This window comes from Corapipo altera, unplaced genomic scaffold (genome assembly GCF_003945725.1).
Source record: "Corapipo altera isolate COAL_440 unplaced genomic scaffold, ASM394572v1 0, whole genome shotgun sequence".
NCBI lineage: Eukaryota > Metazoa > Chordata > Aves > Passeriformes > Pipridae > Corapipo > Corapipo altera.
This window is the reverse complement of record NW_020884872.1, coordinates 3,212,334-3,228,326: the sequence shown is the minus strand read 5'-3', so window position 1 is coordinate 3,228,326 and position 15,993 is coordinate 3,212,334. Positions and strand designations below refer to the sequence as shown.

The 15,993-nt window shown below is 41.7% G+C and overlaps 1 protein-coding gene across 3 annotated transcripts in view; it reads left to right on the top strand.

Annotated features, from left to right (window-relative positions):
• Window positions 1-15,993, top strand: part of DSCAM (DS cell adhesion molecule) — a 440,015-nt gene that overhangs the window by 332,237 nt on the left and 91,785 nt on the right. For 2 of the 3 annotated variants that reach the window (XM_027635014.1, XM_027635020.1), the window contains exons 12-15: window positions 2,337-2,533; window positions 4,672-4,768; window positions 6,189-6,317; window positions 12,552-12,719. In XM_027635014.1, coding sequence (XP_027490815.1) covers window positions 2,337-2,533; window positions 4,672-4,768; window positions 6,189-6,317; window positions 12,552-12,719 — 591 coding nt within the window. Of the gene's footprint in view, window positions 1-2,336; window positions 2,534-4,671; window positions 4,769-6,188; window positions 6,318-12,551; window positions 12,720-15,993 lie in introns of those variants that run through there. The other variant, XM_027635030.1, reaches the window with a different exon arrangement.

The following is a 15,993-nucleotide window of genomic DNA, read 5'->3' as shown; positions in this document are numbered from 1 at the left end:
TGTGGAAGATTATGTGAGAAGAAGGGAAGGATAAGCAGGGATAAAGCTGTATCTGAGGAATAAAGTCATCTTTCTTTACATGTTTTTATGCTGCTCTTATTAAGAAAGTTTGTTGGGGGAAAAAAAATTGAGCTTCACAAACTAGACTGTGGTTTTTAGAAAGCAAGAAGGAGAGTCGTGGTGTTTGGTTTGGCACTGTCACTCATCACAGGACATGGAAAGGATATATGGGGCTAGTTCAGGAAGAAATTCAGGAAGAATTTCTTCATGGAAAGTGTGGTCAGGCCTTGGCAGGGGCTGCCTGGGGAGGTGGTGGACTCCCCATTCCTGGAGGTGTCCCAGGAAGGCCTGGCTGTGGCACTCAGTGCTCTGGGCTGAGGGACAAGGTGGGCATCGGGCACAGGGTGGACTTCATGATCTGGGAAGTCTTTTCCAACCTCAGTGATTCTGGGATTCTGTGAGAAGTGAAGTTACCTGCAGCCCTGCAGCTGCATGGCACCGGTCCAGTATATTCTGGATTTGTAAACAACAAGGAAATGGACACAAAGAGTGATTTTCTGAAAGTAACCTCCTTGTGGGTACTAACACACTGAGAACACCAGATGAAACTGAAGCTATTTTCATTCTCTGGAAGATGGAATCACACTCATCCTCATTTTCTATTCTGATTATTCATAATTACTTCCCATCAAATGCTTCTCTTGGACAAAACCAGTGGATACCTAATACCCAAACAGTTAAACAAAATGTACTCCATCACTAGTGCATTTTGGTGCCTGAGGAGCTCCATGTCTCACACAAGACCTTTTTTAAGGGTTCTTCCTGTAATTAGATCCCATTCATAACTCAAACCCACAGCTCCACAGCCCTGTTAATCTTCAAATCGGTTTGTTTTGGTTCAAGAAGCCTTTGAACAGGAAGGGCTGCATCCTGACATATTGTCATATCCAAGCATTAGCAGCTCTGGCATGTGAAAAGGTCATGCCATCAGGCATTAGCATTACAGAATTGCAATTACAGTAATTAATTTAAATAAGGATTTTTATTCTGCTGTGCAGCAGTAGCTGCAACCCAAGCAGGAGGCAAGACCGGGAAGGCCTCAAATCAGGTCCTCTGCCAATGTCATCTGATTAAAACAGGGACCTAGCGAGGTTCAGATGGAATGAGGGAGTTGTTCTGATAAGAAGAGGTGAGTGTTCATGCATAAAACCCCTCTCCAAGGGGAGAGGGGCTATTGCAGGAGCTCACAGAAAGAATTCTTTGCTGACATCTCCTGTGCTTTAAGGGAGAGGACAGATTCATTCAAAAGAAGATTCATTCCGTGTGCTGCCCAGGGCTTTCCAGCCTCTCCCAAGAAGGGAAAGGGCCTGAACTGAAAGGCAGGTTCATGGGCTTTGATTCTTCCTAGTCACAGAAGCCCAGATGCTGTTCCTTGGTGGACAAACCACGTGGGAAAGAAAGCACAGGACACCAAAGAGACTGTCCTGTTTCAAACACGCCATGTTTCGAGGGGTTTGCAGTGACACACTCTGAGCATGTTTTCTGCCTATTTCCAGAAGATTTTAATTCCAAAATGTGAAAATACTTTGGGTTTAAGACTAGTCTTGCTAACAAGAGAGTACTTTTTTCAACATTAAAATTTAAGCCCTTTTTGAAAGAATGGTTAATGAAGTTGACAGAAATGTCCGAACTGTTCTGCAAATACCTTCTGAATACAGTAAAAACTGAAATCTATCTTGGTGTATTGTCAGTTTAATTATACTTTCTCTTCAGCACAGTTTAGCTATCCACTCAGCACATGCATGGACTGTAAGCTCTTTGGTGCAGAGCCTTTCTTTTAATTTTGTACAGCTCCTGGTTTAATTGAGCCCTCATTTCATTGGATCATTACTGCCATACACACTTGTAAAACATATAACTGTCAGCAAATAAAGCAGTAGCTCCTCAGAAGGAATAAGACATTTTTATCAGTTCTTTATTTGCCCCATATCTGAATGCTTATTAATTACAGTACCTTTATGTGCTGGGAACATAGAATATTGAATTATGTTACAAGTCTTCCTGTGAGCAGCAAGCCAGGCTTCCTTTGGATTCACATCATCTTTTCTCTACAGCCCCGTTGTCCAGTTCCAGCTCCTCTCTGCTAAGCTCTCTTTGAGGCCCATCTTCAATCTTAAGAGAGTTTTTTCTACATGGGAATGAAATACTTACATTTATGTCCATCTGGTTGAATATGGACAGGCTGCCCGAGGCACAGACTGAAGGGCCAACCCCATGTGGTCAAACCTGTCAGCTCACTGAAGAACAACCTCTTTTGTTGTTTTGTGTGTTTCTAGTTCCAGCTATGATCACTTCCTACCCAAACACCACCTTGGCAACACAAGGACAGAAGAAGGAGATGAGCTGCACAGCCCATGGAGAGAAACCCATCATAGTCCGCTGGGAGAAGGAAGACAGAATCATCAACCCTGAGATGTCCCGTTACCTTGTCTCCACCAAGGAAGTTGGGGATGAAGTGATCTCTACTCTGCAGGTAAGGAAAAAAAAAAAAGTGACCCACAGCTCATCCAGGTGTGTCAGAGTGTGCCTTGGTTTGGTTTGGATACCTCTTCCCAACATCAGATCTGCCCGTGTGCAGCCCTGGAGTGATGGAAGCAAGAGGAGGTAGAGGAAACCTCTGCATCCAACCTCTCCCAAAAAAATTAGTCTCCATTTTTCCAAACTCCAGAGGTAGCAGGAGAATGATCCAGGCTCAGCCTGAGTGGCTCATGCCTTAGCCAGCACAGCTCAGGTTTAAGAACACTGCTGATAAGCACCCAGAGAATATCTGACCCCCAGTTCTGCTGTGTATCAGCTTTACCCTCACTCAAATCATTAAGATGTTTTGAGATAAAAATCCTGTCTTTCAGAAGTACTTTTCTCCCTCCCTTTCACTCAGTGGGGCTTGTGAGACCACTTTAAAAAGTCAGGTTAGTCATTGGATTCAAAGTGGTGTTTTATGTGTGCCATTATGAAATCTAAAAGATTTTTTTAAAAAAGTCATTTAGATTTTCACTCAAAAATCTTGATTATCCATTTTCAGTCATACTTAAAAATGTGTTTGTCAGGCTCAAGGAACTATTTCTCTGACTCTCTGGTGATTGTCTAAATTCTAGTATAACTCTTGTAAAAGATCTCTTTATCAGCCAAAAACTGTGTTGGATGATATCCAGTAAAAATCTGGATTTGCTCTCTGTGAGGGGCCTTTGTCATTGATTTCTATGAGGAAAAATAAACTCTATGTGTGACTTTGTTCATATTAGTATTTTTTGTGTTACAAATGATATTTAATTATAGGATAGACCCCTAGGCCTCTTTGCCCTCATTCTTCTTATTGACTTTAATAAGACAATCCCTGGGTGCACAACAATATTTCTATTTGCAAGGCTGGAGACCTGTTTGTAGAATTCTGCTGCTTAATTCAGTGGAAGCTGTTATGGACACATGAAAGGCTATTTATTTCTAAGGACTCTGTGGTGGGGGTGGGGGGGAAAGAAGGCCCTAAATGTGTCAAACTGGGCTCTGGAAATTTTTGTTTCCCCATCTTAAAGCTCAGCCACACATGCACCTTAACACAGCTTGACAAGTTACCACTCTCCAATTTCCTTACAGAGAGTGGGAAATTAATCCATTTATTTTGACCAGTGGTGACTGAGAGCTGTGCTCATATTCCCTTGGTTTTGCTGAGGGATAAAGAACACGTGGAGTTGCCATGGCTCAGCCAATATGTGGCAACTTGTCAAGCAGCCACAAACATTATCATATATCTGGTTCCTTAATTCCCTGTATGAAATGGTGGAATACTCTTCATGTTGTCAGGAAAAAATTCACTCGTGTTTCTGAAATGGGTGTTGCTTAGGTGAATGCACAGAAAACGCTGTGAGAAAATTAATATCTGTTTTCAGGGCACAGTTTGAACTGTGTGCAGTAAATAGAGTGTGGAGCAGCACGCTGAACAACGAGAAGAAAATGGTATTTTGAACATCTGCTCCTTCAAAAAAGAAAAAATCTTTTCCCTGTTGTATGTTGAACGAAGCAGTGGTCCTGTAGAAAAATATCATTACGATCATTTACATAAATATTATATAAACATTTCCATGCTGTGAAACCATAAATTGAAGGAAGACCACACAAAACTTTATTGTGAGGCACCGCGCTGAATGCAGTGTTGGAACTACATCAGTGCTGGAACCTCTGTTTCCTCCACACAGACTTCAACCACTTGAGTTATTTTCAGAAATTGCTGGGAAAAAAAAAAATTGGAGGCAGCAGCAGGAGGCACCATTTTGCAGGGAAAATTCCAGCCAGCAGTTAAATACTTGGCAAACTCGCGAGTAACCGAAAAACAGGAATCCTATGGAGAAGCTACGGGAAGAGGTGGTGCTCCAAGTCCTGCCTACACGTGTAGAGCTGATAACCTGCTTCCTCAGCCCAGGTGTTGCTGGGTTTGATAAGGCTCAGTATTTTGGATACTTTACTGTGCACCTGTGTGTGTGTAACGTGCAGCATCCATTCAGTCCTGTCAAGTAAAACAGTTTGTGCCGTTTTTCTCGCGCCGCGCACGGAAAAGCTGTTGGTTTTATTTTTCTTGCTTGCTGTTCAATCAATACCTTCTTTTCAAACCACCCATAGATTTTGCCAACTGTGCGTGAAGATTCTGGCTTCTTTTCCTGCCACGCCATCAATTCCTACGGGGAGGATCGTGGGATAATTCAGCTCACTGTCCAAGGTAGGAAAAGGACAACATAAGGAAAAAAACACAGCTTTGGTAGGACAGTAAGTGTGTGCCATCCTCAGAAATCTGCTGGGGAGGGAGGCTCTGATTCCTAATTAAATGTATTCCTCATTGTCACAGAAAGGAGGAGCCACATGAAGATGTTCAGTCTTTCATTTTCCAGCATCACAGATAAAATCAGAATAAAGGATGAGCTCAAGTCTGTACAAATTAATAAGAATTTTTCTTAAATACACTCACTGACAATCTGCTAAATATTTCAAACTGTCATCTTCAGTAGGATGTGAGGGTTTTGTTTTTTTTCTTTTTTGAGGAGAGGAGGGAGAGGGTTGCATTTGTTCTTAAAGAACAAATGTGCTGCAAACCCAAGTCTGAAATAAAACAAGAGTGTTCTCGCTTCATCTCTAGAGAAATGTTAAACCCACTGTGGAACTCCAAGCAAAATATTTCAGGTTTAATCAGTCAAAATAAATGGTGAACAAAAAAGGATGCAAGCTCAAGGAACTTACGTTTCCTGGGGCTGGGGTTCCCCTCCTGCAGGGTTTCACTCCTGCAGAGGCCGAGGTGACAATATTTGGGATGCAGAGCACGGGCAGGACTGCTCCTGTGCCTGTTCCTGTGCCTGTTCCTGTGGCTGTGTGCCTTTGAGCATCCACACTGCTCATTCCTCGGACTTGCAAATTTCTTTCTCCCTCCTCTTGATTCCAAGTAGCAGCAGATTCCAGCGAATGCCTGAGGCAGCCCTGCTGAAAAATTCAGGTGGAGTCTGGGGGCAGGTTCCCAGTTATGCCACTGCTCATTTCAACTGCCACCACCATTTAGAGGGCTATTGGAATGGATCTAAACATTTTTTATTTAAAACCTTAACTCTAGAGACAGCAAGAGTGATTTTATATTGTTATCAAATCATTCTCTTATCAAATTAAGACTTTGAAATGCGCCCAAAGAGGTAGAAATTTTACTCCCCCTCTAATACTCAAAAAGAGTCTTAGAGAATTATTTTCTGGCTTTTAGGCATCGGGTTTGAGGACCACCATATTTAGCATTTTGGAGTTCAGTGTTCATATTTCTACCCTCATGTTTAGTGTAAAATCTGTAGAAGCCAAACCTGGTGTTTGAGGCAAAACATCTTTTCTAAGCATGAAAGACCAAGCTGGGAGTGTTTCTAAGGAAATGCAACTCTGTGTTGCATGTGAGAAGGTTAAGGAGAAGTCCGTATTCGAGGTGACATCACTGACTCCTGCTTGAAAAGTGACTTTTCCTCCCTCTCCTGAGTGCTTTCAGCAGGTGATTAACTGGATCAGGGCGATAATGAGTGACCTGAGAATTACCAGGAGCTGTGCCAGTGCCACGCTCACTGTCGTGACTCTGTCAAGGGCTTTGTTCTCACTACAATTCACGTGTGTTTGCTCAGAACCCCCCGACCCTCCCGAGATAGAAATCCGAGAGGTGAGAGCCCGCAGCATCGCCCTCAGGTGGACCATGGGATTCGACGGGAACAGCCCCATCACCGGCTACGACATCGAGTGCAAGAACAAGTCTGGTAAGAAACAACCTCCCTCCGAAGTAATTCCCGCTGCTAAGTCATTCATCACCGGGTTTTCGTCTTAACAGATAATTCATAAATTGGAACTGCCTGATGGAAATTTTTATCACGGTTTATTTAATCTTCCCCTGGAAGATTTATCTTCATTTGTTGTCGTTTTTTTTTTTTTTTTTTTTTTTAGGTAACAACATTAGGTTCAGCAATTGCTGCTTTTCCCTTTTACCAGGGAAACCTGCATGTAAAGGGAAACAAATTTAATGTAAAACAAGCCTGTCTAGGTGACAGCTGATATGATGGTTTTGCTGGCTGATTGTTGGTCCCTGGTCTTGGATTTTATCTCTCTTTTCATTTTATATTTTTCTCTATAGGAAAAAATACCTGCCTTTACAAATTGTCTTCTCCTGTAGGGTTGATTTTTAGGAGTTGTTTTCTATAGTTATGTGAGTCTATGGCATCTTCCCTGAAAGATTAGCAGTGAAAAAGGGTAGTTATGAGAATTTTTAGGCAAGGGAAGTTGTGTGGTAGTTCGCTGAACACTGAAGTCAGAAAACTATTCCTGTGCATATTAAACCCCCAAAATATTCATTGACTCTTGAAATCTGAAAACACTCCAAGTGTGTTTGAACTGGGTTCATGATTGAAGATCACACCTCTAATTAAGCACATTGTTAAACACCGCCCCTGAGTCATCATTTGAGAAGGGACTAGAAAGGAAATTGCAGTGGAACAATATTGTCATATTTCATGTAGGATTAAAAAGACACTGAGAAATTACACTGTACTGTTTCATGTTGGAGTTTGTTGCACTGAATGTAAGGGAACACAATCCATTAATAAGAATACTCTGTGTGTGCTTATCAGTGAGATATTCTGTTTATCAAAGCAGCTCTAGTACATTTATAGACTTCTGCCTTTAGTTCTGAGAAATAAAAATGAATTTGTCCATAAAATTCTAAAATTCACATTTATTTCTTTTTAATTATTCTACTCCCCATCTTTAATATTCTTCATTTACCTACACTGGAGTTTTTTTGTGTGTGCTGTATGTGGCAAAAATGTCGTGATGTTTTCATTACTAGATAAAATATTTTCCAGAGTGTTAAATCACCAGTCACCATTTTTGCACTGGCTTTATAAAGGGAATTGATAACATTCAGGTGAGAAAGGCACTTGAAAGATTAGAAGTGACAATTCTCCAGTGAGGCTGTGGTCAGGAATTGCAGCTTTGGACTTGTAGACTAGGCAAGGATGCCTTCAAGGGACATTTATACCTAAAAGTTGCTGGGCTTTGTTTTATTTTTGATTATTTTCCTTTCTTTCCAGCCACCCACCTGCTCCAGAAAAGTATTTGAAAGCCATTCCTGCCTGATAGGCTCCTTTCTCACCCTAAAATATCACTCATGTAACTCAGCATAATCCCATTTTGGAAAACTGAGCTGCTTTCCTTTGGTTGAAGAGGTGGTGGGAAGGGACTCCAGAGCTCTAAAACACCTTTCTTACATTTATTTCCATGTTTTCAAGCGATAATGCAGAATGCAGGCAAAGATTAAGTGGTAATCACCAGGAACTTGCACTGCAAAATGATGTCTCTCTAATGTGGGATGATAAATCAGTAGCAAGACAGCAAATGAAGCATCATCAGGCTGGAAATATCAAGGCACAACATACTGATAAAGGTTAAAAAAATTAAAGAAAGGAAAAGAAGTGGGTGGCAGAATTGGTGTCGAAGAAAATATTTCTTTATCTATATATGAAGGCAAATCCTGGAGGTCATGTCCTAAAAAGAGCAGATTATCTTCTTCTCACTGCAAACAACTGAAATGTCATGTTTTAGAATCTGAGGCTGAATGTTTGGAGAAACAGGATTAGGTTTTTGGATTCTTGCACGTGATTTTTGTCATTAGTTAAATCATCAAGAAGGTGAAATACCAAAGGTTGCAACTCAAGAACTTGCAAAGGGTTGTTGGGGGGAGGGAGGACTTAGAACAAAGAGGAGGAATTAAGGAAACTTCTCACAGTGTCCAGGTATTAAAGGGATGGAAGAAAACTTAGGTTATGCATTCACAATCCATGTTAAACTCGAGGAACATCCTGCCAACACCAAAGTAAATCTGGAAACTGCACAGTTGTGTTTAGTGGGAATTTCCCACCTATGCTGCCCTACCCTGAGGACCCAGAAATGAGTTTGCACCAGGATGCATCATCCGGGCCTCTCAAGAAGGAAAAAGGAAGAATTTTAAGTTTCAGAGAATGTGCAGGTGACCACAAAGCATGCATGGGCTTCACTAAATGGTGCTGCCCTCCTGTATCCCATCATAGAATTTAGGTTGGAAAAGACATTTAGGATTGTTAAATCCTGTTGACTCAGAACTGCTGATATCTTCCCCATCAGACTGAAAGAGAGGCACATCATTTACCCTTTAGAAGGAGCAGGGAGTGCCTGTCACAGGGGTAAGTGGCACCTGTAGGGTCCAGTTGCAGTGCAGGAGCACTGTGGATAGCAGGAGTTCAGCATGTTTTGGGACTTAGAGAAAACACCTGTCTGTACAGAAACCTGGCCCTTCATGGACACCAGTCCCGTGTAGCCACCAGACCTTTCCATGGGAGGCGTAGGAAGAGGTCTGAGCACAGGAACGGGTGTGTGAGTCCTTCGTGCCTCTCTCTCCTCATCCTTTTTAGGTTTTTTTTATGTCAGTCGGGAAATCTCAGCCGCAAACCGAGCATCAGCTCCGCTTGATTGCGCTTTTTTTTGTGCTCAGAGCGACCTGGGCATCCCCTTGGCAGAGCTGGGGGTTCCTCCCAAAACCGACCCCGGGGGTTCCCCCAAAACCCGCCCGAGGCCCGCGGGGGTGCAGTGCCGGCAGTGGCCACCGGGTGGCAGCGCCGGCCCAAAATTCCCGTTCCCAAAATTCCCCAAATCCGCCCGGAAGAGCCCAAAGCTCCGTCCTCGCTTTTAGGGACGGGCGGGAAGCTGATGGTTTCCATTTTTTATAGATCGTTCTGTGAGAACTTCTGGAAAGTTTTGTACTACGCTAAGAAAAGCCTGGGAGTAACGTTTTATGAATGGAATAAAACATAAATTAAAAACTTCACTCCTTCTTTCCTTCCTTCCTTTTTTTTTTTTTTTTATTTGGGTTGGGGTTTTCTTGTTTTGTTTTAGGGTTTTTTTGTTGTTTTTTTTTGTTTGGTTGGTTGGTTGGTTGGTTTGGGTTTTTTTGTTGCTAGGGGTTTTTTGGGTTTTTTTTGTTGGTTTGGTTCTTTGGTTTGCTTTGCTTTTTGGGTTTTTTTTTGTTTGGGTTTTTTTGTAGGTTTTTTTTGTTTGGGTTTTTTCATTTGGTTGAGGTTTTTTGTGGGTTTTTTGTTTGTTTCAGTTTGGGGGTTTTTTTTGTTGTTTTGTTTTAGTTTTTCCTTGTTTTTTTCTTGTTTGTTTTGGGGTTTTTGTTTTGGTTTGGTTTTTGGGTTTTTGTGGGTTTTTTGTTTGGTTGGTTGGTTGGGTTTTGTTTGTTTTGTTGTTTCTTTTTTTGGTTTTTTTTTGTTGTTGTTTGTTGGTTTGGTTTGGTTTGGAGGGGTTTTTTGTTTTTGTTTCATTTTGGTTTTTTCTTGTTTTTTTCTTCTTTGTTTTGGGTTTTGGTTTGGGTTTTTTTTACTTGTTTGTTTGGTTTTGCTTGGGGTTTTTTTGAGGGTGTTTTTGTTTGGTTGTTTTTTTTTGTTTTGTTTGGGGTTTTTTTATAGCCCATTGCTACTTGTTTTCTGTGCTTTGTTAGTCTTTCTGCACGCGTAAATTTTAAAGTACTCTGCAACAAGAATGAAAACCAGTAGAGCCAATAGTCAATCTTAACATCTCACTTATTTCCTACGTGAACAAGAACAAATATTTTTAGGATTCGCCAGAAGAAAACAAAATTAACTTTCCCCCCCCTTTTTTTCTTACTAACACTTAAATTTTTTAATTTCCCCTTTTTTCTCATTAACATAATTTTTAAAGAAACTAACCTTTTTTTTCCTTTTTTTCTTATTAACATTTAAGTTTTTAAAAATTGGAGAGAATTCTTTTTCTTGCTGGACTGGCTCGTTTCAAAAGGATTGCTGTTGTTTATTTTACACTTCAAAAAGGGGTTATATGTATGAAAATAAGCTCCTGAAGTCCAGGCATTAGCAATAAATAAGCACTAGAAACCTGTGTTTAGAAGTACAGGAGACTGAGTTTTCATCTCTCTTTCTCCATAGTGTGTCATTATTAAATCTACTAAGAATCACCAGAAATTTTCAAATTAGTTTCTTTGATTTCAGTAGCTCATATGTACTGGAGGCCTATCAGGGGTCAGTATTTTAAACAACCAAGTGAAAGCTACAACAATCTGATAATATACAAACCACATTAAAAGAAATTCTCGTCATCTTCGAGGGAAATTTAACACAATCTCCGTACCAAGGAGTTCTTTTTTTTTTTTTTTTAAATTCCTTTCCTTTTGGAGTTTTAAAGACAAGAGTTTGCTTCTGTGCTTGTATAAAATTTAACTCAGTGGAGTGGAACTGCTGGTTAAAATTCTGTGAAGTTTAAGAAATTCTGTGAAGTTTAAGAAATTCTGTAAAGTTGGAGCAAACTGAGAGCGAGTTGTAGAAGCGCTGCCTGCAGATAATTCCTTTAGAGCTTCTGAAAGTATCCCACAGAGAAATCTGTGACAAACTCGAAGTAAAATATATTAAAATTATTTTAGCTATCACTTAAATGTCTGATTCCTGAATGTTTTCTGTTTAAATGAAGCCACATGGGTGAGCAAACAGGCCCCGTAACCAGCCAGCGTGCAGGTGACATGTCACTGTGACAACTTGTACATCTTTTAGCAAAAGAATTTACATGGTCTGTGCAAATATTTTGTATCTGGGATGAGCTTTCTATTTTAAAACTAGTCTTTTTCTCCTACTGAGCTTCCTGCAGTCCTGCCTACAGTGACCCAGAGTGTAAAACACTCCCAGGAGCCTGCAGTGACATCCCCACAGGATGCTGCAGAGGTTAAAGGGGGAACATTGCCTGCAGTAAGGAAGAAATGAAGGATAGCAACACACAAAAGACATCAAGATGCTTTAAACTGATACATTGTCTGGGGTTTTTTTCAGCAATTCAATGCTGGGATGAAAACAGGGGTTGCTATGTTTAGGCAATTTCCATCCTTTTTCCTATTACATGTCTGGATAATTTATTACAAACATAACAGGCAGGTGAATAGTAAGCAGAAATATTAACAATGTGCTCCTCCTTTTGCAGGTGTACAGAGACAATTTAGAGGGTTCTACATTCTCTTGCATCCTAAAATGAGTCAGGGAAATGGCACCAGTCCTGGAGGGTGCTGAACCCCGTGTCTAAGTACTCCAAGCTTGTGCTTACTGTTTGCTCCTGGTGTTTGGGATCAAGCCTTCTGACTGACCCTTGCTAGTTAAGGACTCTCCATTAAAATCATGGAATCATTAAGGTTGGAAAAGACCTCCAAGATTATAAAGTGCACCCTGTGCCTGATGCCCACCTTGTCCCCCAGCCCAGAGCACTGAGTGCCACAGCCAGTCCTTCTTTGGACACCTCCAGGGATGGGGACTCCACCACCTCCCTGGGAAGCCTCTTCCAATGACTGACCACCCTTTCAATGAAGAAATTCCTCTTCATGTCCAACCTGACCCTCCCCTGGCACAGCTTGAGGCCATTTTCTCTCACCATGTCCCTTGTTCCCTAGGAGCAGAGCCCGACCCACCCCTGGACCCCCCCCTCTTGTCAGAGAGTTGTAGAGAGCAAAAAAGGTCACCAGGCACTGCTGTTTATTAAATCATTTCCCCTCCTTTTTGGAGCACAACCAACTTTCTCCCTGAGTGAGGATCCCTTTGGAAGGGTCTTTTTCACAGTTATTCCAATGTAGCAAAGGTAAAAAATGCAGTATGTACACACTCACAAAACTGGGGAATCCCCTCTCACCACCTCCTCAAAGAGTAGCTATTTCCTTGGATTTTCTGGTGACCCCAGAGCTGAGTCACAGCACCTCACTTGGAGCAGTCAGGAGTGCTGTCTAGGAAGGTGATCCCTGGATTTGCCTGTAGCACCAGGCATTTTCTGGGCTAATCAGCAACCCTGCTTTGTGAGATGCTTCAACTGCGTGCTCGTGTCAGCCACGTTAACATCATTTATTTGTCTCTGGTTTTTTTTAATATTTCTTACTGATTTCTCACGAATTTCTTGCTAAACAGACTCCTGGGATTCCGTTCAGAGAACCAAAGACGTTTCCCCTCAGCTAAACCAGGCGACCATCATCGACCTGCACCCTTCCTCCACCTACAACATCCGCATGTACGCCAAGAACCGCATCGGCAAGAGCGAGGCCAGCAACGAGCTCACCATCACCACGGATGAAGCAGGTGTGCCCTGGCTTCGTGGCATCTAAAATGTGCTGGGAATTCTCTCTCTTTACACTGCATGCTGCAGCTGCACCGAAGGCAATACTGAGTAGTTCCCCCGTAGAACGTTGCGACTTTTGCAACTTCGTGGTGCGGGGCTGTGATTAAAGCAGTTCAGTGGCATCTAGTGGTCAAAGGAGACATTGTGCTCCAGATTTTCAGCCTGTGGTTCTGGAAATAACACACCTGTGTCTACACTGTGGCAACTCAAGCAGCAACATCCTATTTTTAGTGGTGGTTCCTGCCCCTGTGGGTGTTGTGGCTTTCTTTAGATGCTCAGATATTAATAGAGGGAACTAATTTAAGTTACCCCCATTTGAGAACGTTGGTCCACGTGAATCAAATCTTCCTGAATATTCCACCTTTCAACCCACCCACCATTTAGTCTTTTGATTTCTGTACTTGAGGCATTTGGCTGTCATTAGTTACTGTCATCCCCCTGTTCTTTGCTGCCATGTATCATTTAGGTTGGAAAAGACCTCCAAGTAAAACAAATCCAAGGTTTGTTTTACCTTTAACCTTTTACTGTTCTACATCATTACAAGGTTCTGTCCCAGGAGGACTATGGGAGCATTTTTACTTTGTTTCAGCAACTAGAAAAGAAAATGTTGCATGGCCATAAATAGCAGGTACACATTGCAATTATATACAGTGTACAAAGGTGCTGAGAGTAACCCAAGTAGCTTCAACATCCTTAGATAGTGGATGGAATTACTCTGAAAAGTCTTGATCACCAGGGAAATTGCTCATTCATATTTGAAAGCATCATTTTTGTCTTGCCAACTTTGTTTTTCCTGTTATCTTATGCTAAGCCAGCACTGCTTCCTGGGGATTTAGAGAGGACAACTGTAGTGCAAGTAGCTGGGGGGCAGTGCCCTGGTGGTGAAAAGTCTCCTGCTTGTTGAAGATTCATGTTGGTCTTGGATTTGAACACTTGGTGACTGATTTTCAGTTCAGCTCACGTGAATACAACTGTGTAATTCACATGCCTTTTCTCTGTGGGTGAATTTACTGCAGTGAAACTCTACCTTTTGTCAGGAGAACGTGGTTTTGGTTCTGAGGGGCTTTCTGGGTAAGAACAGGACACAAGGGCTCAGTGTAAAGCTGGAGACGTGAGCTTCATTTCTTTTTTTCACCCTAGTGGAAGGAAACCCTTCAGTGAACAGCTTTACTCATGGTGAAGAGTTTGTTTGCAGAATATTTATCATTTGATCAGGGTTTTTCCTCTTCCTTTGTTCAAGGAAAATAGGGAAATCACTGGAGAAAACAGACTATGCTTCTCCCAGCCAGCATCACCCATAGCCCCAAAATGCCCATCCTCCCTTGTGCACATACATCAAAGTGCAGGGGTGGGTCTTGGATCTACTCTCTCATGCTCATTCACCCATGCTTATAATATTTTTTACTTGCCAAGTTTTTCCTCACTGATAATTAAGTTGTCAGGATCAGCAGCTGGCCCTGAAATAAAAAAAAACAGCTTCCCCTTGAACAGGGTGGAACCTTAACATCACATTTTGCTCAGTTCTTTGTAACCAAGTTTCAGAATAAATGATCCTTTTGTTGCTGTCTTTTTAAGGAGCCTCTGATGGGAGGAAAAGACCAGCAGTGTGGAACTGTATTCAAAAGTCACTGATCTACCTAGGGAAGAGTTGGGAGAGAGGAGGTCAGGCTTAGGCAGGGTATGTGATGTTTGTCTCCTGGGATTTTATTTCAGGTGATGTGCAGCGTGTGAGAACATCATTTTTTGATCACTGTTGACTTCTGTTCTCTGCCTTTACAGCAGGAAACTGAGAACAGCCTGGGAGCAGGGAATGAGAGACAAAGTAATGAGAAGGGAACAAAATAGAGGTCCAAGAAAGACAATATAAAAACTAAACAACTCCAACCATGCTGTTGGTAAAGGGCTCAGATTGTGTGTCACATATTGCAATGACCTGATTAGAAAGAAAACTATAAATGGTCTCTGTGGAAAAAAGATATTTAAGAATGGCATGACTTCAAAGCTTGTAGACCACATCTTTTCTTCCATGCAGCCCAAATTAGCTCATGTGTTGGAAAATAGATGCAAGTGCACACTTGCACTAACACTTGCCAGAAAAAAAGAAGCATTATGGACATTGCCTAATATAAAAATCAATAGAGGAAACTGGGATATCTGGGTTTTCTTTATGTCCTTACCACAAACTCTGTGTGACATTAAGTATGTAAAACAAATGACTTCCTATTAAATGTTTCACCATGGAATGCTGGGAGCAGTTAACTGTTCAGGTCTGTTACAATTTTTGGGGTCTTTCAAGGCAAAATCAAGATTTTAGGGGGCACATTTTATACCCCATTTTCAGGATCAAATGCTTTGCTTGAATTCCACTGCATTATAATGTACCCTGGAGAAATGGCATTCACTTTTGTCAACAGGGGGACAGAATCAAGGTCAGGCTTCAAAAAATTCATAGAGGTCTCATTTGTACCAGTGGACTTTTTACTCTTCTCCTTCCTTTATATTAATGCAAGAGGAATGGAAATAAAGTTTTTTTCAAGCTTTGGAAATTTCCCATATGAAGGACAGTCAGGAATGGCAGAGAATAGGGCATATTTAATAAATTAAATATATTATAGGCTGTATTCTTTGCCTCTCTGCTTTCATCAGTTAAAGCCAAATGTTCTGGTTCCTTTCAGCACAGCTGTCATTTACTGCTGCTCCACCTCTAACAGCCCCATCTCACCCTTTTTATTGCTTTACTTCCTTTGTCATGCTATTAAAAGTTAATTTAATACCTTTTACCGAGGCCATATTCTTCATCAAGGGAACCCTCCACAGCAGCTCGAGCTGACTCCATCCCTTTCCTCAGATCTCCCTTTTCCAACGATTTACCTCACTGAGCAAGCAATTTACTTCACATCTCTCTGTTCAATCCCAGCTGATTCCTGATCTGCTTTGGAGCTGCCCAGATGACAAGTTAGGTTCCCCCCCAGACTGAGGGCCTCCTTTTTTCACTCACCTCTAAAGTGTCGTGCACACCTTTGGTAAAGTGCTGAGAGCAAACAAAACTTCTCCTGACTCAGGTTTTTTTTTTCCATTTCTCAGTTATTTTCTGTTTGATTTCCTGGCTGGAATACTTACCCTGAGGAGGGGGTAAAGTGTGCAGGGGTTTGTGTATAAAATATTTGATACTGGACTGAGTGTGCTCAGTCTCTAGGATCCCATTGGAAAGTTTGCAACATGGTGAAGGCTGGA